The sequence below is a fragment of the Zootoca vivipara genome, chromosome 3 (assembly GCF_965207765.1).
Source record: "Zootoca vivipara chromosome 3, rZooViv2.hap1.1, whole genome shotgun sequence".
Classification (NCBI taxonomy): Eukaryota; Metazoa; Chordata; class Lepidosauria; order Squamata; family Lacertidae; genus Zootoca; species Zootoca vivipara.
The window spans coordinates 40,581,526-40,608,517 of NC_142586.1; the positions used below are offsets into that span (position 1 = coordinate 40,581,526).

General features: G+C 42.1%; 1 protein-coding gene across 2 annotated transcripts in view; it reads right to left on the minus strand.

Annotated features, from left to right (window-relative positions):
- RNGTT (RNA guanylyltransferase and 5'-phosphatase) overlaps nt 1-12,615 on the minus strand; it is a 113,881-nt gene extending 101,266 nt beyond the window's left edge. The window contains exons 1-5 of one of the 2 annotated variants that reach the window (XM_035109413.3): nt 12,339-12,615; nt 11,275-11,384; nt 9,932-10,035; nt 9,764-9,852; nt 3,257-3,332 (exon numbers count right to left, since the gene is read on the minus strand). In XM_035109413.3, coding sequence (XP_034965304.1) covers nt 3,257-3,332; nt 9,764-9,852; nt 9,932-10,035; nt 11,275-11,384; nt 12,339-12,402 — 443 coding nt within the window. In that variant the 5' untranslated portion in view covers nt 12,403-12,615. The remainder of the gene's footprint in view (nt 1-3,256; nt 3,333-9,763; nt 9,853-9,931; nt 10,036-11,274; nt 11,385-12,338) is intronic. The other variant, XM_035109415.3, reaches the window with a different exon arrangement.
- Nucleotides 12,616-26,992: the final 14,377 nt, after the last annotated feature.

Here is a 26,992-nt window from a genome sequence, read left to right on the forward strand (position 1 = left end):
TCATTATGATCCCCAACAAGGTATCACCATAGTTCACCATGAAATGTAATCAATATTCTGCTCAAGTTAAGTAAGCATATAATTAAGTATTCAGAAAGAGCCTCAAACACAAGAGCGCATTCCTTACGATGACAGAATGACAGCCCTGCTGCAAAATGAAGAAAGAATGCAAGGAATCTTCACAACTGAGCCTGACTGAAATGCCACAGCAAGGCTCAGTACTGCCCACCCACTTCTGCAGGGTAGATTCAGAAAGTCTCCAAACCTATGAGTAGTCTCAGCCTTCAGGACTGTAACTCAGAACACTGTATGGTCTTTAGGGTAAACTTCAGAGCAAGCCATTTGGCAACAATGTCAATAACGAAAAAGAACAGTGGGCAAAAAGCAGTGGGTCACAACCATCTTCAGCATTCATGAAGTAACAGAGAGCATAAGAGAAGCCTGCTGGATCAGGCCAATGGCCCATCTAATCCAGCATCCTGTTCTCATAATGGCCGATCAGATGCCTATGGGAAACCAGCAAGCAGGATTTGTGCCCGCTCCTATGTTTCCAACAACTGGTATTCAGAAGCATTGCTGCCTCCAACAGTGGAGGCAGACCACAGCCATCATGGCTAAGTAGCCTTTAATAGCCCTCTCCTCCATGTACCATATTTGTCTAATCCTTTTTTAAAGCCATCCCAGTTGGGGGCTATCACTGCCTCCTGCGGGAGAGAGTTCCACAGTTTTAACTATGCAATGAGTAAAGGAGTATCTTTTCTTTTATCTGCCCTGAATTTTCCAACAAGCAGCTCCAAGGTTAGCTACAAAAATGCAAAGTCTGTAACATACACTACTGCTAATCATTCAATAAGTGACAAATTGTGGTATGTAGACTTGCCAAATCGATTTAGGAATAACAATTGCACAGTCAGGTGGCATATGAAGTTTGTTGTCACTAGATTTGTTGGCAAAGTTTGTAAACACCAACATTCTCTGTCAAGCTTATGCCCTATTCAGAGACTTTGTAAACTGTAAAGTATCCTGTAAAAGCATGGAAAGGCTTTTACATACATGCTTTTTAAGCAATTAAAAGTATGACAACATTTATGTGATTTTGGAAGAGTGAAATTATTCCTGCTCTTAATATTCTAGTGAAAGACCTCTCTTTTCAGCAAGACCTTAGGATAAAAGCTCCTGTGTTAAAATAAAGGTATTTGTATGCATGTTTTTAGGGGGGGAAGGATTGGATGTTGTTGCCAAGTGCAAAAGACCTGGTATTGTTTAGCTTTTTTATGTTTCTGGTTTAAAGGCACTATTAGTAATGTGACGCCTTAAAAACCTGTCAGTGCAGAAATAATACCAGGACAACTTATGAGGACAGCCACAGAAAAACAATTTTCTGATAAATAGAATAATCTTTTCACAGCTGCAAAACAAACATGCCCAATGGCTAACTAAAAGATAAAGCTAGAAAATTAAAACTAGAAACATGGTATACATAAAATCCACTGAAACTGTTCATCAAAGCAAAGCAACAACAGGCTAGGTAAATTTAAGCCCATAGAATCAGAACAGAGTATCTCAAGAGAAGATACAATCCAGTTCAACAAGATGTATATATGAAAGATCACAATTCAAAGAGGAGCTAAAGGACGCAATGGAGTTCACAGGATCAAAATGTTTAAAAACTAAGGGTTGTATCCAATACCATGTGAGCAGCATTCTGCACACACACAGTGGTACTTCTCCTTCCTATCTTCTCCCCATGTGCCCCCAAAATTTGCTCCAAAGGGTCCCCAACCTGTTGCATGAGCAAAACAGAGGTGTTGGATGCAATACTGAAACTGCCATGCAGCCTGCCTCAAGGGGCAATTGTGTCAGTTTTCCACCTTCAGGCAAGAGGAAGAGACAGAGAATTAATTGCTTATTTCCAATTTAATTAATAAGGCTGGCAGTTTGTCAGTAGCCACCAGACAATTATTCTTTCTACTAGAACTACACCATTGTAGTTCTCACCACTTGGCGAGAATGCCAAGTAAAAAGCATATGGCAAAATACAGCCTAAACCCAGCACCACCACCAATGACCTAGGTAAAAACTTGTTTGTATGTGTTTTGATCCAACTGGAAAGAGGGCCAAGCAGGGAACACAAAAGGAGCAGCAACCAGAGGTGCATAAAACCCAGCTGCCTGCATTATTGGAGGGGAGCACAGTAGAGCAGCTCTGAAAACTATCCACCTTGATTTGAGCATTTCATTACAGAAAGGGGGGGGGTGTATCAATATAATTCTTAAACAATTACGGTAAATAAAAAAAGAAACCATGTTTCTTGTTATGATGCAAAAAGGCCTCAGAAATCATAATACTAGATTGAAATGCACATAATTTGTAGGTAATATTGCCATGTACGCAAACCAGGCCAAACTGGTTGTTAAAGTTGCACATACCCAACTCACAAGGATTCTTCCAGGAGTCTTGCTAGGTGCCTACTGAATGCCAGTAGCAACACTCTCGCATCTGCTGGTATTGCTTTATGACATAAAAGGACCAAAATCTCACACTTACTTAGAAAACCTGTAACATCCAACTTATTATCAGCAGGGACTTTGTAATCATATCAGATCCTAATTTCAAGACACATTTTCCTGGGGGTGGAGGGAGGGTGGATAGGGTGGTAGTAGTAGCGGTAGTAGTAGATGTCAAAGAGAAAAACAACTACCAGACTTTTAGAAGACATCTGAAGGCAGCCCTGTTTAGGGAAGCTTTTAATGTTTAATAGATTATTGCATTTTAATGTTCTGTCGGAAGCCGCCCAGAGTGGCTGGGAAAACTCAGCCAGATGGGTGGGGTATAAATAATAAATTGTTGTTGTTGTTGTTGTTGTTTTGTTGTATTAATAATAATAATAATTTTATTATTTATACCATGCCCATCTGGCTGGGTTTCCCCAGACACTCTGGGCGGCTCCCAACAGAACACTAAAACAGAAAAAACTTCAAACATTAAAAACTTCCTTCTTCTTAAGTTGCAGTCAACTAACTCCTCCCTGGCAATACTACGATCTATCAACTACTATATCACATATGCCACATTAATGAAAGAGATATTGGAAAACAGCATCTAATATTATGATCAGCATTCCTGAAACTTGTATACTAAAAGAGAAGGGTGCTATAACAGATTAAGCTACAAATTACAGCAACTAGCCCACCCATAAAACAATGCAATGTTTACAGACAATCCATTTTTAAATTTAAAAAAAGTATAAAGTTACCTCCAGTCCAACTTCTCAACCAGAAAGGCACAGATAAGGAAACCAGTACGATTGAAACCATGTGTACAATGAACACCTAAAAAATAAAAAATATAGTTGCAGTTACAGAGACTATTTTAAAGCACCAATATTTCTTTTCTGACACAGTCAGCCCCCAAATAGGTTCTCCCTTCAGGGTGGGGTCAGTTGACTGCTACATTTATCTCCCCCTGCCACATATTTGGAACAGCCAGTCTGTGCTGGAAGAAATCAGAGCAGAAGCTGGATTAGGTAGGCTATAAATGCTTCCATGAGTAAACAAGCATTTCATTTCTTTACGTTCTACTTTCAGCCAGAGGCTGAAGGCAGAAGTGCAACCTATTACTCCTGAATACAGTTTTTCCAAGAAGGATGGCTAAGAGCTTCCTTGATGTAAGCACCAGGCCCTACATTATTCTGAAGATGCATTTCTTTCCTTCCCACCAAAGATGACGATCTTTCATTTTTCAGGAAAAGTGAGAGAGAGAACTTTGAACTCTGCTCTCATTTGGTACAAGACACTTGCCAAGGTCACAGTGCCCAATCCCAAACCATTAGGTCTTCCAAACTGTTTTACTCAAACTTCCTCAAATTACCCTGGCCACAGCAGCTAGATCCAGCTACATAGAATCACAGAGTGAAGAGACCACAAGGGCCATCCAGTCCAACCCCCTGCCAAGCAGGAAACACCATCAAAGCATTCTTGACATTCTCCTCCAAAGAAGGTCAGTTTGTCCTTTGCCATTCTCCTCCCTGTTCCACTATAATGTGCAAAGAGCACAAGCAGCCACAGCAGTGCTATGATCTGTAACTGGACACATTTTAAGCAATATTTCTAACCACAGTTTTTCCAGAATCCAACATTATCCTTCTGTTTCAAAATATTATGCAAATAAATGTGCCTGAGCTAAAAGGAAGACTGCTTTTGCACATTACAGAATGTCAGTTTTTCTGTCTTCCTTTGAATTACCTCCATCAAAAGATACCTATTCTTATAACATGAATTCTGATAAAATCTCATTACTAATACTCATCCATATCAGTAGCCTGCACGGAAGCAGCTTAACATCAATTACTGTACTGATTAACAGCTGCAAGTATTCCATTTCTCCGACACAAATATTTGTAGGAACCCAAGAAAGGACAATAAAGAATTTAGCAATCCAAAACCTGGCAGTGTGGGGAGGGGAAGGGAGATTGCATCTCTTTACTTGCTATCAAACAAATAAACAAAGATTCTTCACTTAGTGCTAATGACTAGAGTATCAGGACAGGCAAAGAAGTAACATATTCAATCAACACATGATTATCTTATGGGATTCACGAGATGTAATGTCAGTCACCGGCTTAGATGGCTTTAAGTGGGCATCAGGAAAATTCATAGAGTACAGATGGGGTCAAAAGATACTAGCTATGAGAAGTTAAACAGAACCTCGTGGTTCAGAGACAATAGACCTCTGAATACCAGTGACTGGGAGAAAGGCTTCATGTCCCATTTGAAGGCTTCTCATAGGCACATCTCATACATAGGTATGAGATGCTGAACTAGGGGAGTCCTTGGTCTGATCCAACAGGGCTCTCCCTATGTTTTAGGGAACCTTCAACAATAGCTTGCATTTTGAGACCACATTGCACTTTGTTATTAAAACAAAGGTCAAAGATCAGCAATCAGCTACAAGAAAATTCCTGAAGTATTAGATTTGTTACGTACAGTAAGTTATTATATCTGCAGTATGGTTTTTTAAAAAATGAAACAGCTTAAGAATATTATTCCTGTGGCAATATCTCCATCTAGTGGCCAATTTAAAAATATATTAAAAGTACAAAGTTCTTGGTTATAACCAGTTCATTTTTTTAAATCTTGAGTCTAAATTAAAATACAGCTGTCACATTTTGATGCTTTTGTTTGTATTGGTTTTGTTATTCAAGACAATAACTAATTAAAGCAAATAGTTCTGTTCTTTACAGTTCCTACTTAATTCTCAGTATTTCAGAAGTAAAAGATTTGCTGGCCTATTTCCGTTTTTTTGCTTCATTTTACTCAGGACCCGTATGGTCTGACATTTACTTATCCAACTGCATTTCCTTTAATCTAAATACATTAATCCAGCTCTTCAGTTTCCCCCACTTCTACCAAGTCTCCCTATAAAGGCAAACAAAAGCTCAACTAGTTTAGTTAATTCACCTCAGAAGGAAAGAACTAGAGTCTATGGTTTCTATTTAAATTAGACAGGCACCTACAACGATGTTTGGTCATCTGCTGAAAACATTTTTTCACTGTTGGTTCTTTGGTCCATCAGGGGAAAAGGCGGGGTATGATAAAATAAGGTCGAATGCATAGAACAAATGGAATAGTGTCATGATGATATTTACAATTCTCCAGCACTTCTCAATTATACTTGACTCTGCCTGCAGAAGTATCACCTATTTTCCCTTAGCAATGTTTGCAGAAAACCTACCAGATGTGAAGTTTTTAATATGCTAATATTCAAGGAAAAGAGGTAAAAATATTAAGGCAAGATGAAACTTAATGTCAGCCTTGTGAACCATCTCAAATATATGTCTTGATTTATGCAGCATAAAATAAACAGTGTGAAGCACTATAAGTTCCCTGTATCCTATCATCAAAAGTTTACAGCTCATCTCTGAAAATGACATTCAAAACAAGTATCTGTTATGAACTGTTTTAGAACCAGGTAACAATACCCAGCTTCAATGCAAATTGCTTATCCAGTAGCAAGGCCTTTCTGCACTATAACTGAATGTGCAGTTTTAGCCACTGTGTGCTGCAGAAATAACAGTGCAATATCCCAACCATACACATGAACGCATAATAGATATAGAGCCCAATAGAGCCCAATAAAGTACTTTGCTCTATGAGTAATTTTTAAAAAACATGCTTGTTGTATATTTCTGAATGTGTTTTGTTTTGTTACCGTACTACCGGGTACCAGAAACCTTTTTTAAAATGCTAAAGGTATTCACGCCAGAAAGGTTGTGTACCATTCATCACAACATGACTCTATACCACAATTTACAATTGCTGTGAACATGTTATCCTAGGTCAAAAGATACAGGCTCAAAGGACTCTCCTTCCTCTGGAAGTGATGTAGCATATTTTGCTGATCTCCCCTTGCCTCCTTCATCCCATTGAAAATCTGATCCAAAGGGTGGAGGAACCCTCCAAAGAGGCATGAGAGGTAGTAGGAAGGGGAAAGGAAGATGGGTGGGGAAAAAATGCCCCTCCATTTCTGTACTCCAGATATGCCTCTGCTCAATCCCAGTTCTCTCTCTCTGTAAAGAGCCCTATAAATAGCGCTATAATTGCTCATAAAAATCAAATACTGTATCCCTTTTTAAAAAACCTACTGCGTACAGTTGTAATCACCTCACCTACAAAAAGCATATTGTGGAGCTGGAAAAGCAGTCAAAATGATCAAGGGAGTGAGGAAAGATTACATCAGGTGGGGCTTTTTAGTTTAAGGAAAGACAAGTAAGGGGAGACATGGCAGGTGTAGAAAAGCATGCATGGGGTGGGGGAAAGTAGACAGAGAAAATTGTTCTCCCTCTCACATAAGATTAAGAACACAGGAACATTCAATGAAGCCAAATGCTTAATGTTTCAGGACAGACAAAAGAAAGTACTTCTTCAAACAAAGCATAGTTAAATTATGGAATTTACTCCCTCAAGGAACAGTGATAGCCACCAATTTGGATGCCTTTAAAAGGTGATTAAGGATAAGGCTACTAGCCACTGTCTGAGACTGCCTTTTCAATAGGTCTACTCTGAGTAAAACTTAGCCGAATACCACCCACAGAAGCCACAACAGACAGCAGATAAGGACATTCTCTTTCCACTTCTGATCAATTCAGGGCTGCTGTCACAAGTGGAATGGGCACTTGTAAGCTGTCTAATCCAACCTCCTGCTCAGTACAGAAAAGCCAGAACTAGAGCATCTACAACAGATGGCTCTTCAGCCTCACCTTAAAGCTGCTACCTCTAGGAAACTGGTTCCACTGCTGGACTTATTTTGTTGTCAATATGTTTCTCCTACTGTTGAAATGTGCCCTCCTACAATTTACACCCCTGCCCACTGAGACTGTATACACTTATATTTTCCTGTGGAGAACTTGGAATACTATGCAACAAATAATGTATTTCATTAATTTTACTCACTCCTCTGAAACTGGCAATTTGGGGGGTTAAAAATGATCCTATGCTTTATGCCAGTGGTTCCCAATTAGCGAAGTACTGCGGATCCCCCACCTTGCTGTTGAACCAAAGGTGGAGTGTTCTGGAAGCCCTGCTTATGCCATATTGATAGTCAAGGTGACCCCATCCTTGATTTTTAGTAGCTGTAGCACTGAGCTCATACACAGCTCACCTTGATATCCACTAATTGGCCTGCCTGGATATAGTACTCTTATTTGTGGACTTGGGAGGTTGGGCACAGAGCCCAGAAAGGGGAAGCATCTGTAATGTTTGGGGTATCAGCCAAACTGTGGTGTATGCTGCTCCGTTGTATAAAGAATGTATGCACGTTTGCTTGGGTGTGGACAGTCCAACATTAGACAGGCCATCTCCTTGCTGCCGCATTCCACAGAGGACTTTGAGATGGGGCAAGGGGAAGTGGCAGGTTGCTGTTGCTAAGTCTATTCCTTTCTCTTTATTAAAACACTAGAACTGATCACTGCCGTTTTAGGCTTCTTCCTTGGTTCTTCTGCAAAATCTGAATGCCTGTGAGCCCTCCGGCTCTGCAGGTCGCAACACCAAGCCATATATCCCCTACTTTTGAAAATGTTGATATCACTATGGTAGTTATTGATTATTTGAGTGGTGCCACAAACCCTCTGGGTGGGGTTCACAAACAAACACCAGTTTGGAACCACTGCTTTATACAATGCCTATGCTTTATAGAGACTACCAAGTAATGTAGCCAAGAGGGCTAATACTGCACTGTAGAAATTAATTAGGTAAACTTCAAGATTAGATATACCCAACTAGACATTCAGCCCTGTACATACATTAGAATCATAGAGTTGGAAGAGACCACAAGAGCCATCCAGTTCAACCCCCTGCCAAGCAGGAAACACCATCAAAGCATTCCTGTCAAGCCTCTGCTTAAAGACCTCCAAAGAAGGAGACTCCACCACACGCCTTGGCAACAAATTCCACTGCTGAACAGCTCTTACTGTCAGGAAGTTCTTCCTAATGTTTGGGTGGAATCTTCTTTCTTGTAGCTTGAATCCATTGCTCCGTGTCCTCTTCTCTGGAGCAGCAGAAAACAACCTTTCACCCTCTTCTATATGACATCCTTTTATATATTTGAACATGGCTATCATATCATCCCTTAATGTAGCCCCTTAATTACACCTGTATTTAGCCCAGCCAAAGGTGGCACCCTACCTAAAGCACAGGAACGAAGCAGCAAAAGGTACTTTATGACCTCCAAGCTAGGACGGAGCAAGCCAGGGAGCGCGTCCCTCCACCCCCAGCGCCCCCCAGCTTGTTTGGGCCTCCGTGATCCGTCCGTGTTACACCGAATGGCACTTCTCTTCTCCCCTTTTTCCAGGCTTCTTCTCTGCCCCTTTTGCCCAAACTCCTCGGGCAATGCCTGCAATTTCTCCCCTTTGCTGCTGCGTCTCCTTTGCCCTCTGCCATGACTCTCCGCTCCCTGACTTGGGGGTTCCCCCCCCCCAATGCATGATCTCAACAGGGACCCCCATGCACCCTGGGACCCCCTTCTCCCCATGGCACCTTCAGGGGGAAGAGAGAGGGGGGAGACTCACCGGATTCCAGTAAGAACAACTACAGTGGTGCCTCGCTAGACGAAATTAAATCGTTCCACGGGTCTTTTCTTATAGCGAAAAATTCGTCTAGCGAATCCCATAGGAATGCATTGAATTTTATTTATTTATTTATTTTTGCCCATAGGAACGCATTAATTGAATTTCAATGCATTCCTATGGGAAACCGCGATTCGCTAGACGAATTTTTCGTAAAATGCATTCGTCTAGCGAGGCAACCTCCGCTCGAAAAATCCTTTCATTAAGCAGAAATTTCGTTAAGCAGGGCATTCGTTAAGCGAGGCACCACTGTATATTTTTTCTCAAATTCACCCACCAAGTTTTACTCAGAGCAGACCCAGTGAAATTAATGAGCATGATTGTTAGGCCCATTAATTTCAATAGCTTTACTCCAAGTAAAACTTAGTTTTAACACCTACTTTATTCTGTCCCAGTTGTGTGATGCTGGCCAAATTAATTTACTCCCTTTAAAGGAAGATGGTTCTTTTACTTGGAACATAACATAGGTGTGCTAAATAACTTTCCCGCCCTATAAGTACTACTGACCACACTACTACCACGGGAAATGCTCACTCCCAAATAAAACTGGTATATGGTGGAGAAAGGATTGGAAGGGTGTTGTGTGAAAAGAGAGATAAACAAGGCAGAAGAATGGCAAAAACAGAAATATTAAACACGTACCTATAAGTTCTGTTGGGTTCTTATTATTAAAATGTTCACATATACGAATGAATGTTTCTGTGTTATCAGCTGTGGGGCACTCACCATGCCTGGCAAAACAAAACAGTCCAAGTTATAGAAGCACTCCTATTGTGTAAAAGCAAATACTTGTGAATTCAATCAACTTACCCTTTACACTGAAGTTTTATATATGTGATCCCATCCTTCTCTATATCACTCCTTTCATAGAACCTAGTAGTATTTGTCAAGTCTATCAGCAGACCCATCTTAACCTGGAAATAATAAAACCAGTGTTTAAGGCATACACAGTTCTTCCCAGGGCTATCTGCCCCCTCCCCCAAGAATTTATCAACCACTCCACACTGTCTCAATCCTCCTCCAAATCCTTAATGCTGCTATTGAGAAAAGTGATTTTAGCAGTCTCCACCACCACAGCATAGAGCTCATCCCAAAAGCACAGTCTCCTAAGTTTATGCGCATATTGTTATTTTTTTTACTTTTGCCTCAAAAGTTAGTTTTACCTTCTGTTTGTTATCTTCAGGATGCATATCCTCTGCACATCTAACATACCTCGCCTCACTCCTCTCAAACTAGCAATTGTTTTGGATAAAAATGTAGATATCAACTTTGAGTGTAGATATTAGTAAAGTGGATTTATAGCCCCAGGCTGCCAGGCAACAACAGTAATAAAAAGGATAGTACCAAGAAACAATTGCATAGCCAAATTAAAATGTGAATTTGAGGCTACATATATGCTATGGAAGCACGCTGGGCACCTTTCCTCTGATGTGGTGCTGCACATATGCTTACAGGTATCTGAAGGAGTGTGCATGCACACGAAAGCTCATACCAATCAGGGCCGGCTCTAGGTAGACCCCCGGTGGCGCGGTGCACCAGGGCGCCGGGCTGGTAGGCAGGGCGCCGCGCGGAAACCATACTGCACCCTGCGAGGGCGGGGGCGCCGGAGCGATCTCCGCCCCTCAGCGCCAGGGCGTGCGACCTGCTCGAGACTGCCCTGATACCAATGACAAACTTAGTTGGTCTCTAAGGTGCTACCGGAATGAATATTTTTATTTTGTTTCGACTACGGCAGACCAACACAGCTACCTACCTGTAACTACAGTTTATACAGTTAATGTGTTATGTTTCACCAGTGCAAAAGTTACAGGTAGGTAGCCGTGTTGGTCTGAGTCGAAACAAAATAAAAAAAATCCTTCAGTAGCACCTTAAAGACCAACTAAGTTTTTATTTTGGTATGAGCTTTCGTGTGCATGCACACTTCATCAGATACACTGAAACAGAAGTAGCCAGACCCTTATGTAAAAGGACTGTGATTCTTTAGAGAAAGTGGGTTATTTCTATCTGCACATCTTTCCTCCGCAATTGTGTTTCCCCAATACCACTGTCCCCAAACAGCCATTATGTACAATCTTCTATTATTATACTTATCAAAGGAGGGGAATCAAATGTTTACCCTGTGAAGGAAACGCTTATTTGGTTTTATTCTTTACCTTAAGACTTTTCAAGTAGTTTGATAACATACTGGGGTGGAAACGACACTCTTCAGCAACTTGATCATCATATTTTGGTCCCAACATTGTCTTCAAAGGCAAAAACTTTCCTGTGTGGCAACAAAATCAAAAAAACTTACGTCTTACAGCAGGAATATGGAATCATATAAACATGTGCGACCATCGGCCTGAATCTTTGTTAAAATGCTTTCACAAGAACCGTAGCGGAGTTTGCGAGATTTTGTTTTGGTTTAAAACTAACCAAAGCAAACCAAATTGAAACAACATCATACCCTGGCAGCACTGTCATATCGAGAATGATGAGTAACTGCTTTCATACACCTGTGAATATGCCTGAGGGACTCCCAAGTCCTACATAAACGGGGCAGCCGCATGAACCTGATCTATATCCGGACGGGGAGCCTGTTGGGATTCCTATGCACTGGCAAGCTACGCAGCTTGAGCCAGGCTAGTGAAGTTATTGGGTCTGTTCCCACAAGAAAGGAAGTCCTTATCTCCCTATGCTCACGTGATGTTTTTCACTGTACTCTGTACACTTTCTCTTTCGGCTAAGCAAGATGCCAGAAGCAATGCTGTATCTCTCTTGCTATATTAAAGTAGTTAGAAACTACTTATTGATTCCTGTGTGTTGTTCTTCAAGCTGAAGGCAATCGCAATTTGTTCTAGCTTCTGTTAGCTGCGTGGGGCAGACTCACACCTTGCCCCCGGCTACGGAGTGCTAACAGAGCCCATGTAACCTGCGCACCGTCTGTCCAGGAGAGACTGTGACAATTATCTCTTTGGACTGGGGGAGCGTGAATAAACCCGAGGACCTGCCTCCGCGAAGGCCGAGTCTTTCATGGCAAGGATAACAACGCACCAAGCACAAGTCCTCCTCTACCCGCCTGCAACCCACCGATCGCACCGGCGCGCCAGGAGCCACAGGCGCAAGTGTTCAGGGGCCGGGAGAGGCACAGTTGCTGCGCGCGAAAGCGACGCCTGTCCCGCCCTGCGCCTGTCCCGCCCTGCGCCGTCACCACACCGGCCACCCGATCACCGCTCACCTGCCACAGGTTGCCCGCGCCTCGGGCAGCTCAGCCACCGCGGCGGGATTTTGTTGAAAGACATGGCGGCCCCGAGGCCGGAAGACTCACGCAGCCGCCTCGCTTCTCGGGGAGGCAGGACTCCCTGACAGCTCCCCCTCCCGCGCCAGTAGCAGTAGCAGCGGTAGCGGCAGCGGTCCCAGCAACTTCGCACGGAAGCCGCCAGACCACAATGCACCGCGGCCGAGAGCGGCCGGTTCCGCTTCCGGAATCCAGCGAGCTTGCCGCTTGCTCTGGCCACTCTAGGAAGGAAGGGGGGTGTCCCGTCCTCTCTGTGGCAGCGCGGTTGTCAAAGCGGAGACGCCGCGCATCTACCCATAGAAGTATGAAACAAACAGAGGAATACCTCAGGCTTGGGGGAGCGGGGAGTCATTATTAACTCTATTAATGCGGTGGATTTTCAAGTAAAATATGGTTTCTGCAAGCAAAGGGTTTTAATTTAATAAAGTTTATACTGTACTGTAAAATACATATAGAGTGGGATTTAACGTAGCTCACCCAAACCCCGCAGAGCAGATTTGGGGGCGGGGGCGGAAAAAGGGAGGTCCCGTTGCGCCATATGCTACTTTTTTAATAGACTAAATTAAATTCGCACGCGATAACTGGATCCCGCCCAGGTTTGCTGGAAGGCGATGCGTCTTAGCATCGTCTCGCACCAAAAATGGGCGCCCTATCCTAGACTGCTTCTTGTGACAATGCAAATGTGTTAACAGGACACGTTTAAGATGTAAGTTGTGTTTTTAATAATAATAAATAAAGCCCACAAATAAGACCTGAGTTTGAAAGTAAATCGTGGACTTCTCCATTGTCTCCATTGTCTTCACTTTTGCTGTCTTAGCAAGCCTGAAGGCTTTTGCAAGAGACTCAAATGACTTTTGAGCTATCAGAAGCATTTGGGAAACCCCTTCTGAAGGCCAAGAAACGGCCAGGCTAAAAAAATAAAAATAGGGTTACCATTTTTCCCCTTTTTCTAAGACACGTCCTCGTTTTCAGACAGTTTGAGACAAATTTCATTTATGTGCTTAGCGAAGTGCTCTCGGTGGGATCTTCTCAGGAGCAAGTGCTGGGGCAGTGCCTCAAAGCCATCTTCCAAGCACTGGCATTTACTGCCACTTGCCTGGGTGGTGCAGTGGCAAGACAAGGTGGTGGTGAGGTCAGGGGTGCACCCGCAGAGCCCATCCAGCACTCTCACCCATGCGCTTATGCATCCTTATGCACCATTCAGGTAAACAGTGACAACACCATGGTCAGGATGGTGGCATTGTGATGCTACTCCTATGTGGGTTAGTCCTAAGTGTGTGGGGGGGGGGTGGCTTCCACCAGCTGAATGGCAGTCACCCAAACTCAGTGTTATATTGGGGGAGAGAACAGGCATTGTAAGGCACATGGGCTGAAACTAATACCACTTTGAAGAAACTACCAATTATCCATTATGAATGCATTAAAAAACACAACCCCACGGAAATTCAGACACAACATCCCTATTCCACACTGATACTTCAACTTCAAATTAGTCATCATCTTCCAATCATTAGGAAGCTTTATAAAATCATGGAGCCACAAAAAATTAAGCATAACCTCAGGGGGGGGGGGCAAAGCAGGTGTCTCCTGTGTCTTCATAACTGTTTAGTTTTAACTTTTTATGTTTGCTACCCTGGGCTCCTTTGGGAGGAAGGGCAGGATAGGAATTTAAAACAGTAAGTGCGTCTTTAATTTTAACTACTGCCAATATAGTTCATTAGCTGGATCAGGGTTTACATTGTTTTGGAGTCAAGTCTACGTGCACACAAAACAAAACAAAATACCCTGATCCTTCATGTTTGATTTAAATTCAGCCTTTAGTCAGTAGGTGGCGCAAAGATTTCACATACTGTACTAGCACAACATTAATTGCAAAGCTTCATTTCATTAGTGTATGAATAAAGCACAATCCATAAACACATAATACAGTATAACAAAAACAGGAAGGAAAGAAACAATTGTCAAATGATTCATCAGCAGATTTCAAAATGCCGTATCAGGTTTCAGTCTCCAACACCAAATGCCTGTGTAAAGAAATGTCTTTAGATAGCCACAAAAAGTCAATAATGAGGGGGACAACTGTATCTCCATATTGTAAGAAGAAACGTGCTTTGAGCTGAAGCCTTAAGGGAAAATTCCCTGAACATCAAACTTATAAAGCAACAGGAAAAGTTAAAATAATTATTAGCATTCTGTGGGGGTTTAATAATATTTTTAAAGGATTTTAACTATTAATATTAAGCTATACAAATAAAACTCTATAGAGGAGTACATTGTGCTTGTACTATTTATGTTGTTGACTCTAAAACTCAGCCTTCAGGAAGGTAAACAATGGAACTATTGCTTTCAGAAATGTGACCTACTTTCCAGGACTTGTTGTCACTAGAAGATTGCTGCCTGACCTTGAAACAGTTGGCATTGGCAACGAGCCCAACCATTGCTTCCCTAAACACAGTTCAGCTGTCCAAGGAGCTAAGCATAAAGCATGCTCATGTCTATTCTGGAAATTATGGCTGAGGCCTATGATCCCAGTGGTTCTGTTCTGAATATAATGTACTCAGCTGCACTAGCTGCCAGTCCAAAGCAAATGTGACTGCTATGTGGGAATAAAGAAGGCCTCACGTATGAATACTAGAACTGTAATTGGCAGGGGCACCACTGAGGGAGAGCAGCGCAATGTGACACATAAACACACACAGCCCTATATTTCAATCCACCTGTCTCCATTCCTTAGGAATAAATTCAGGACTGGCCCAAGCTATTCTGCTGCCAGAGGCTGGTGTTTCACCCTGGCTAGCAACAGCTATTTACCTCAGGTTCCTCAAAGAAGCCCCCCCCCCCCAAGTCTTCCAAAGCTTTGCGCAGCCTGTGGCAAAGACTTGGCCAGGTGATAAAATTGGGAGAGGCCTTTATAATCTATGGTTGGCTGCTGCCTCATATGGTGACCCAGTTGCTGGCCAATCTCTCTGGATTCTTGACAGCTACGGAGGGCCTGCCAGGCATCTCACACTGCTTGCTTTCTCTTTTATTTGAAATACATGTTTCACAGCCCAGCAGAGTGAGCCTGAGGGCTTCTACAACTGTCATGCTACAGTCATTCTAGCAGGACAGGAGGGGCTCATGCTCATTGCACTGTGCCTCCCAACCCCACTCCCTGAGACAATACTTTGTGCCCAATGGTCCCCAGGGTATCTAGCTCCTATTGGTAGGCAGAGATCTGGTTTTAGAGCAAAGGAGTGTGTTATTACCAGATTTGCTAGTGCGCCACTGCACACATGTATGCACATCCTACAAGTGTTTGGTCCAAAAGTCTAATTTTGAGGAATTAGCACTACTGCTCTTGGGATCTTTACTGGAAACGGTTGTAGACCAACAGAATTTCAATGGCTTTGATAACTTTGCTTAATTTTGGGGTTTGACGCAGACCAATCTTAGCTTCCTTGCTTCAGAGATCCAGTAATAAGGTAAAGGTAAAGGACCCCTGGACGGTTAAGTCCAGCCAAAGGCGACTATGGGGTTGCGGCACTCATCTCACTTCAGGCCGAGGGAGCCGGTGTTTGTCCACAGACAGCCTTCCGGGTCATGTGTCCAGCATGACTAAACCGCTTCTGGTGCAATGGAACACCGTGATAGAAGCCAGAGCGCACGGAAACACTGTATACCTTCCCGCCGCAGCAGTACCTATTTATCTACTTACACTGGCATGCTTTCAAACTGCTAGGTTGGCAGGAGCTGGGACAGAGCAACAGGAGCTCACCCTGTCATGGGGATTCAAACCGCCAACCTTCTGATCAGCAAGCCCAAGAGGCTCAGTTGTTTAGACCACAGCGCCACCTGCGTCCCAGTGCCAGTAATGAACACACCTTAGCTGCAGTTATAATAATTATTCATAAATAAATGATTAAAGGTGACAGTATGCAAATCTAAAATGATTCAATAGCAGCTGCAGAAAAGCACATAAAAGGATGGGTTTAATATTCCAAACACAGGCAAGCTCACCCCATGCCTTGCCTGGACCATTTACTTAATTGTTATTGCGGAGATAGAGAAGCGAGACTAAAAGTAGCAAATTGCCTAATAAGGAACCATGAGACAAGTCTTTAAAGACCCAGCTTTGCTGTGCAGAAAGTAAAAGAAACAGGAAGGCGAAAAGGTTATATGCAAAGTAGTAGTTCTCCTGTCTCTGGAGAGCCTGATTAGTGTGGAACTGGGGAAAATACAGAAGAGAGGCAATTAGAAGAGTTGGAACACCAATATTAGCGGCCCTGCAATAAGAGAGAAGGGAATCAGCTTGGCTTCTTCACTTTTAACAGATAAGGGATCCACAGAGACTGAATTAGAACTAAACCAATTGTGACTTCATTATGGGTCTCCAGTGGACTCAGTGTGCCTGTAAACAATTGAGGACAATGCCTGCCACTTCCTTATACCGTGAGAACAGTTCTGCTGGATCAGACCAGAGGCCCATCCTGTCCAGCATTCTGTTTTCACACTGGCGAACCAGAGGCCTATGGGATGATAAGAGCACAACTGCATTCTGCTCCCTTGTATCACAGAGAAACTTATACAGTATTCAGATGCCTATAATATTGGAGACAGTTCATACATCACCACCATGACTAGTAGCTACCGATAGCCTTGTCCTCCATAAAAAAATTATCTAACCCAGGCGTCACCAACCTTTTCAGACTAGTGGAGAAGCATGGCAGAAAACAAAATTAGAGAAACCATCAAACACCCCCCCCGCGCCCCCCACAGCCTTATGCTTACCATGGAAAGTTCACTATGTCCTGCTGATCCTGATAATGGAGATCACACACCATATATGGAGATCCTCACCATATACAATCTTCTATACCTGTCAATGCCCCTGTCCCTCACCATTTTTCCAGACTAAAAAGCCCCCAAATGTTGTAATCCTGTTTTTAATCACTCTGAACAATTCAGTGTCATTAGCAAATTGGCCAACTCACTTCTCATCCTAATTCTACATCATTTAAGAACACGTTAAAAACTACAAGTCCCAGTACAGATCTTTGGGGAAACAACTTCTTTCATCTCTCCATTGTGAGAACTGTCCATTTAACTTTGCTCTCTGTTTCCTGTTCTTTAATCAGTAATTGATCGGTAAGATGACCTGTCCCCTTATCCATGACCGCTAAACTTACTCAGAAGCGATTGGTAATAAAACTGTATGAAAAACGATTTTTGGAAGTCCAAGTACACTGCGTATACCGCACCACCCTATTTACGTACTTAATGACACTATTAAATATCTCTAAAGGGTTATCAGACTTACCTTTACAGAAACCATGCTGGTTCTTCTGGCTTTGTTCTTAAAGAACCATGCTTGATCATGTTATCTTTAATAACTCTTTCCATCAGTTTTCTCAAAACAGAAGCTAACCTGCCTGTAATTTCCCAGATCCTGCTCCAGATCCCTTTCCTTACAGATGTTACATTATCCGCTTTCCAGTCCTCAGGCACAAAAGCAGATCTTAGGGATAAGTTACATATTTTTGTCAGAAGATCAGCAATTTCACATTTCAGTTCTTTAATAAATCTTGAGTGGATGCCATTTATACCAGGTGCTTTTGAGACATACAAAATAAAGGGGCAGATGTCTTCAGCAGTGCTGTGCTTTCCTCTGCTGTTTTTCCACTGTGCAAACAGAAGACAGGAATAAACGCTTGGAGGCAAGGTTAGGAAAACCGAGAGGCAGCTGTGAGAACAAGACTACAGGCGCCACACTAAAAGGAGAAATTTCTGGAGGAGTGTACACTCTGTCAAGAAAGAATCAAGTGATAATCCCCAACTCCTATCTAAACCCCTAGGCCCAGCTCAAGAAAGTGAGAGGGAAGTGTGCTGATAAATAACTTATGTGGACAAATGGAGCTTCCCCAATCTATCATGTGTCAACTTACTAGTTTGAGGACTGTACAGACAATTGGAGCTGAATTGTGGCCCCAATTGTCTCAAGCTGAGAAAAACATTCAAGATGTCTGCTTCAGCATTCTGTACTTAAGATGAAATTTTCCTTGGATGTACATTAAGCCTGCAACTTTACGCACGTTTAACTTGCACATATTCAGCTTTACACACTTGGCTTAAAAAAATATAAACGGGGATGGCTGTCGAGGAAAAAAAGACTTTGGCAATTCCACCCGCCATTGCACCCGATGTGTTTTGACTATACACAATTTTGGTCTTAGGTGCGATCCCCGGGACGTAATCCCTGTATAAATTGTGGATTTACTGTATTCAGTTTATTTCCCTTGCTTTTTTCCCCTATTTGTCACAAACCATGTAGAAGTACTAGTGGATTACACTGCTTTTAATAGCATAGCGTACAAACATTACAAGAAAACAAATGAAAAACTCTGCTACAATATTGCTTAAAAGAATAAGGAAGTAAATATTTTCTGGCTGGGGGAGTGTGTGAGGAGAATTGCCCATGAGAAGGGAGCAAGCTTACAACATGCCTTTCCATACTGCTTAATTTTGTCTAGTCTTAAAACTCAAAAGAAGCTATCTCATAAATGTACACTGGATAGTTAAATGTCCTAATTAAATATGTGCTGCTGTCTCACTCGTTCCGAAATCAGGAATTTCCAAAACAGAAGCAAATTAAGGCTCCTGGAGTATTTGCATGATGTTGCTTCCGTTCAAAACTGAAACTGGGTCAAAGATTTCCTTTTCCCTCCCCTCCCCCCTTCCTGCTGCATATTTCCTAATGAAAAAACCAGCAAGATGTACCCCCCAGCAAAGCTGGTTTCCGGGTAATCCATTTTCTGCTGCTCTATCGCATATATTCTGTGAGGCCAACAGAGCTTCTCTCTTTGGCTGACGCATGAATGTTGCAATCGGGACTTTTCCCAGTACTACGTAAATGCCAGCAATAATCCACAAGCTTTGCAGTTTCACTTCTGTCTGAACACAAACAGGAAAACCCAGCCCTTGAGCATACTTAATGGATATTCTGTCCCATCTTGCTCAGTTTAAGGTTCTGATACATATCTACACGGAAATACTTTTCCAATGAAGTGCAATTTACTAAGGCAAGCTCCCATAAAAATCTAAATTTGCTACGGTTAAGATTTCAGCTTGGCATTATTTAAAAAAAGAAATCCTAAACTGTTTTATTTCTGTCTTTGAGCTTCAAGAAGCAGATCCCGAAGATAATAAAATAATGCCCATACTTTCCTCTAGGGAGGGAATATCTGTATCACAAGATGGTGTTATAAGAAAAATGCTGCTCCCTTTCCCTTATGGGGTATCTAGGAGCCCATACAGTGGTACCTCGAGTTGGGGACCGATCCGTTCTGGGGTGCAGTTTGCACCCCAAAAAGTCCGCAACCCGAGTGGTGCTTTTGTGCATGCGCGAAAGCGCAATAGAGCGCTTCTGCACATGTGCGAAGCACACCAAATGCTTCTGCGCATGCGGCGAAACCCAGAAGTTAAACACTTCCGGGTCCACCACGTTTGTAACCAGGAAAAACGCAACCCGCAGCAGATGCAACATGAAGTATGACTGTATAGAGTCCTTAAGTAGCTTCTCTATCGGTAGGAGAAAATAACAGAGGCCAACCAGAGAATACTGAGAAGCAAAGCAGCTAGTAAACATGATCTTTATTAAACTGTTGCAACAGGGTCCCCCGCTCACCCCACGCAGGAAGCGAGGAGAGGAACCTAGAAGAATCAGTGGCGGAGCTTCATGCTCCGGGGGCGGGGCTGCCGCCCGTTCTGGGGGCGGGGCGCGCCTCCCGGAGGGGAGGGACACACATTCCGGGAGCCTCCCGGAGGGGTGGGGGGCACATTCCAGGGCCATGGCGCCCCTCCTGGTGGGCCGTGGCACGCATTCCGGGGGCGAGGCACGCCTCCTGGAGGGGCGTGACATGCATTCCAGGGGCGGGGTGCGTGTTTTGGGGGCGGGGCAGGGCGGGCGCTCACGATGGTGCCCCTTGGAGCCTGCCGCTCAGGGCGGCCCGCCCCCACCGCCCCTATCTTCCTACGCCCCTGAGAAGAATGGTGTGCAAGCTCTTATATAGACATTTGAAAATTGCCTCCCCTGTAGCTCAAGACCATCCCCCAAAACATCATACATACATCACTGAAGGGGTGGTCTACAGCAGAAAACCTCTCTGCTAGGATACCAGATAATGGTCACTGATTGCTTTTACCTGGGCATCCTGGCCATTCTTTTGTAATGGTAATCACTTACCGTAGTTCCTGACTCCAGGTCACAGGATCACCCTATTCATACACAGATACACCCTTAAGACAGGATTTGTGAGCAAAGAGACAAGGGGGAGGGTTTTCCCATTTCCTTCCTATAGTAGTGGAATTCCTATAATAGTGGTAATAGCAAGCGAGTTGACAAAAATGTTTGAAAGCTTCCAGAGCAAAAAGTGTTTTTCTACTCCAGAATCTCTCATTTTACCAATCTCTCATTTCAAACAAACACTTATAAACACGATTCCCAAACCAGCCTTGTTAAACCAAACAAAATGCTACAAAATAGCATGCAGGCTTTTCCATTCTCCATCCACCTTCAGGCTGGGTGGATAGTAAACAAAACAGGGAGAGCAGGGGAAAAAATTGGCTGTTGCTGCAGCCATGAATGAGGCCTGCAGCCTTAAGATGAAATGAGGGAGAGAGACAGCAGACAGTCAAATGAGGCACTATTAATAATGGAGTCTATTAGGTGCCTTGTCGGTTTCAGGTTGCACAAGGGGCTGCTGCGATAAATAAACAGGTTGAATACCTGGTAACTCTTTTTTTTAACCCACCACACCATCTAAAGCGAATCTCCATCTATGCTGATATACAAACTCTGTTTTTCCGCATTCATGTATACTTAGAATAATCAAGTAGTTCCTCCTTCCTTTGCTGTTATTTGGGGGAAAAGAGCCAAATTTTCAGCACACAATAATAGAAGTAGCATTAACCAGGCAGTATTGCGCATGCGGGAGGGGGGTTAATCCCCTAGGAAGTCATGTGTATTTCGTACCAATTACATCACCCCTTTCTCCATATCACATGAGGCTGAGTCATTTAGTGTTCTTGCATATAATCAAGAGCAAGCCTAGGCAGCAGCTGCTTAATTTTCTTCTCTCTTCTAACAGCCTTTAATTTATAGCAGACAACCCCCTTATACCTTCAAAGCGCTCAACATATGTAATTTAGGGTTGCAACATGTTTCTGCTTGTCAAATATTTAAATTGCATCAAAATGCCAACAGAGTCTCTTATTACGTCATGTAACAGGGGGGAAATATATTCTGTTAAAGGATGCAGTCATATTTAGCACTTGGCAAAATTACAACTGTACTGTATCAAGGACTTCAGCTTGTAAAATCTGTTCCCCAAATTAAAGGTTCAAAGAAACAGACAATTCTAGCGTCAAAGGCATTCCATGCAAGGCAAAGAGCAACAAGGAGGGGAAGGACAAGGGAGAGAATGATATAATTACTGGAACCGTTTTAAGAAAATACTGTAATGTAAAATCAGAGAGATTAATATATTTTAAAGTAGGGGGGGTGGGAACCACTATGAAAAGCCAATGAAGTCATCTAAAGAAGGAATAACACCTGAATTCTGTTTTTCCTCTGTGGACCTGTGGATCTGCTTAGCAAAGAGCCAGATGCAAGTGCAGAAGTTTGCAAAAGAGCTAGGCAAGAGGTTCAAACTCAAGAATCTAGGTGCAGTGAATGTTTATCTAGGTGTGCAGATAGACAGAACTGAGGATGGAAGTTTCTTGCTCAGTCAGAAAGGCAAGATTGAACATTTGCTTGAGAAGTTCAGAATGTCTGATTGTAAAGGGGTCAGAACACCCATGGAGACAAACTTTGTGAAAGAGTCACAAGTGAAGGACAAAGTAGCGTTTGAGAGTCCTGAAGTGTTTCAGTCAGCGCTAGGGAGTCTGTTGTATTTGTCACAATGGAGCAGACCAGATATTGCCTTTGCAGTCAATTTGCTCAGTAGAGAAGCATCGAAACCTAGCGTGCATGCTTGGAATGGCATTAAGAGAGTGCTTAGGTATTTGCAGGAGACCAAAGAGTATTGTTTGGAGATGTCAGCGCAAGGTGAGCCACAACTCACTTGTTTTGCAGATGCTGATTGGGCCAATCAGGAGGACAGGAAGTCAGTGACTGGTTTGGTAGTCAAGTTTGGAAATGCCCTGATTGGTTGGCGGTCGCGCAGGCAAAGCCTAATAGCAATGTCTTCCACGGAAGCAGAATTCTGTGCGTTGTCTGCGACATGCACTGAATTGGAGTACTACAGATGTTTGGTCCAGGAAATCTGGGGTGATTGTAGCCAGCCCATCACTGTTTGGGGCGACAATCAACCATCTTTGAGACTGGCGGAGTCTGGACAGTTCAAGGCCAGAACCAAACACTTAGACATCCGCTTCCGAAACGTATGTCAGAGCATACAGGTAGGCTTGGTGAAGTTGAGGTATTGTCCAAGCCAAGAGAACCTAGCAGATGGGTTCACAAAACCCTTGAGTTTCCAACGGCATGGGGAATTCTGTGAAGGGTTGGTTTTGGGGTAAGTTTGGATACCCGCTATCCCCAGTGTTCAGGTGAGAGGGGGTGTGATGAGTAACAAGTAACTAAAGAGTTAACTGTGTACTGTAGCACCTGACCACTGAGGAAGATCATGTTACAGAATGTACCAGAAGTGTTTCTGTATGTTGCAGTTGGTTTCGTTTCTGCCTGGGAGACGGTCGCAAGATGTCTGCGCTCTCACCAGGTTGTTTGTTATTTTTCTCTCTAGAATAAACTTAAGTAGTTATTAGAACACTTTGGACTCTGTGTGTTCTTAAGAGGCTTTTTATCCAACGGCTATACAAGCTTTCGCTGTGTGAGAAGAAGAACTCTGCTGTGTGTGTTTTACTGCCAGCCCGGGTCTATGGAGCAGAAGCGCTAGAGAAAGTGCGCTGGGCAGATAATGAGTGGCTCCTAATTGAGTCATAAACAACTCAACGGAGCCCTATACTCGTCACAGTACACACAGGCTTACCTCATTTTTTCCTTATAAACACCATGTGAAAGAGTGACTGCAGAATCATCACCCAGCAAATTTTGTAGCAAGAGTGAGGTGGGGGGATTTGAACCAGTCTCCTTAGTTGAAGTCCAGCATTCAGTCTACTAAACCAAAGCAGCATAATTCTGAAAGCAATTTGTCAGAAACGAGGCAAGAAATGGACAAGAAATGCAATAGAGCAGGGGTCAGCAAACTTTTTCAGCAGGGGACCGGTCCACTGTCCCTCAGACCTTGTGGGGGGCCGGACTATATTTTGAAAAAAAAAATGAATGAATTCCTATGCCCCACAAATAACCCAGAGATGCATTTTAAATATAAGGACACATTCTACTCATGTAAAAACACCAGGCAGGCCCCACAAATAACCCAGAGATGCATTTTAAATAAAAGGACACATTATACTCATGTAAAAACATGCTGATTCCCGGACCGTCCGCAGGCCGGATTGAGAAGGCGATTGGGCCGCATCTGGCCCCCGGGCCTTAGTTTGGGAACCCCTGCAATAGAGGTATAAATGCCTTTGATGGGGGGGAGGGGACAGGACATACCAAATGGGCTTCTAGAGCGCCTTGGAGAGCTCCAAGAAAAGAAAGAGGATTAGGGTGCAATTCATTATAACAAAACAAAACAAAGTGATCTTGGGGTCAAACAATATGGCATTCTCCTTTCAAATGAGAAAGTATCAAAATGAAGTTGTGGGTTTTTTTTCAAAATCAGTAAGCAAAAACAAAAACCCTGCAGGTACAGGGGGGGAAAGAATGTGTGTTTATGCCAGATTTGAAATGAAAATAAGCTGAGAGCTGATATGGATACACAAATTGTTGCCTCAAAAGTCACTGAGGGCTTCCTCACCTTTCTTACATACTTCATTATCACAATTTTATCAGGATAATTTTTAAAAAGTTATGTATTAGATGCAATAGATTGTACCCAATGACATCTCATGCACAAGCAGAACAGACCTTCTGCTCAAATAATGGAATTTGCCCTTCGCTCTCCCCCTATATACTTCCAGAATTTACTCTGGTTTGGGGATCTTCTGGAGCAGATTTGGAGGTATGCAGGGAAATGAGAGGATATTCTCACAGGGGCACTGGATACAACCCAGTCTTTAATATACCTTAAACCAGTGAGAATAATATCTCATAAATCTAAGTACAAGAGGGCCTTGAGTTCATAACTCACTGACTGGCAGCAAAGAGATGCAAATAAAACAAGAAAAGCACACTTTTTAATCTACTGGATTAGAGTAATTGCTACCAAGTTGTTGACATATTTAAACACTCCACTCCTGAAAAGGCCTTAAGGGTAAATACTCTCACACATATGACACTTTAAATTTGTTTTAAAATCTACCTAATTATTTGCTGTGAGAATTAACTGAGAAAAAGCAACTTGTCCTAAAATGGAAAGCCTTTCCCTAAAATACACTATCCACCCTGTGTTCTTCAAATTAAGGGTACTGTAGTATACAAATTAAATAAATACAAATTATACAAATTAAATAAATAAAACTATAAATATGCTATAGTATAAAAACGAACCCCTCATCACAGGATGACATCAGTATTTTCCCCCCAAATATTTTTATTGATTTTAACAAAGTAGAAAAAACAAGAGAGAAAATTAAAAAAGACAAAAGACAAAAGAAAAAAACAAATAGATCAAATACATTGACTCGTTTGAGCATACATAACATCAAATTTTAGTTTACATAACGTTATATTGCTCACTTGCCAATTCTTAACTCCATCGACTTCCTCCGTCCCCCCCCCTTCCATGTTTCTATTTATAACTAGTTTAGCACTTCTAATTCTTAATACCATTCTTTCTTGAATTACACATTATAAACCATTATTCTAGTTCCATTTTCATCTCTAAATTCCATTTTTTCAACGTATCTTTTGGATCTAGAAAACATAACTATTTTTCATATAATCTTAACCCCTCCTCCTCGAAAGTAATTTGCTTCTACCGCCTCCTTATACTTCCGCCTCCTTTAATAAATATTTTTAACTTTATAATTCTTCTCCAAATAAAATTTAAATTTATTCCAATCTTCTTCCACCGACTCCTCACTCCAATCCCGGATTCTCCCAGTCAATTCAGACAGTTCCATAAATTCTATCAGCTTCATCTGCCAGTCGTCCACCGTTGGTATATCTTCTGATTTCCAATTCCTTGCTAACACAATTCTAGCTGCTGTTGTGGCATACAGAAAAAAGGTAATGTCTTTCTTAGGCAATTCTTTTCTTGTAATACCAAGTAAGAAAGCTTCTGGGTTCTTAACAAATGTGTTTTTAAACACTTTCTTCAACTCATTATAAATCTTGTCCCAGAAGCTCTTTACTTGGGGGCAAGTCCACCACATATGGTAAAAGGTTCCTTCCGCTTCTTTGCATTTCCAACATTTATTATCTTTTTTATGATAAATCTTAGCCAGTTTCACTGGCGTAAGATACCACCTATACATCATCTTTAGCATATTCTCTTTTAACACATTACATGCTGTAAACTTCATATTACTTTTCCATAACCTTTCCCAGTCTTCCATCATAATATTAAGTCCTATATCTTTTGCCCACTCAATCATAACCAATTTTGTTTGTTCGTCTTGTATGCCACTCCAACAATAAATTATACATCCTTGAAAGGTTTTTAACTTTAGGCTCTAACAATTCTGTTTCCAATTTTGATTTTTCCCTTTTCCCTTTGAAAACCAATTTTCTTATCCAATTTATACATTTCATTCATTTGATGATATTGTAACCAATCACTCAATTGACTTTTCAACTGATCATATGACTTTAATTTCACCTGGTCATTTTCTTCAATCAATATGTCCTTACAGTATATGTCAACCACTTGGCCTCCATATTTAACTTTTTATTTACTTTGGCCTCTAGTGGTGAGATCCACCTGGGTGTTTTCTTCTCCAAAAGATCTTTATATCTGGCCCAAACATTCAGCAGTGATTTCCTTATAATATGGCATTTAAAACCTCTATGAATCTTGACCTTATCATACCATAAATAAGCATCCCACCCAAATGCATTGTCAAAACCTTCTAAATCCAGAACATCAGTGTTGTCAAGCATAAACCATTCTTTCATCCAACAAAATGCTGCAGCAAAATAGAGTTTTAGATCTGGCAGGGAGAAGCCTCCTCTTTCTTTAATATCCGTTAATAACTTATATCTAATTTGAGGTTTCTTCCCCTGCCAGATAAACCTTGATAAAGCTTTTTGCCATTCTTTAAAACATCCTTGTTTCTCCACAATAGGTAACGCTTGAAATAGAAATAACATTTTTGGCAATACATTAATTTTTATCACTGAAATACGGCCTAACAATGACAATTTCAAATTCGTCCATATATCTAAATCTCTTTTGATTTCATTCCATAATTTTTCATAATTGTTTTTAAATAAATCAATATTTTTACCAGTCATATTGACACCCAGGTATTTCACCTTTTTAACAAACATTAGGCCGGTGGTCTCTTGCAATCTATTTGTTACTTCTAATAAAAGATTTTTGCTTAAC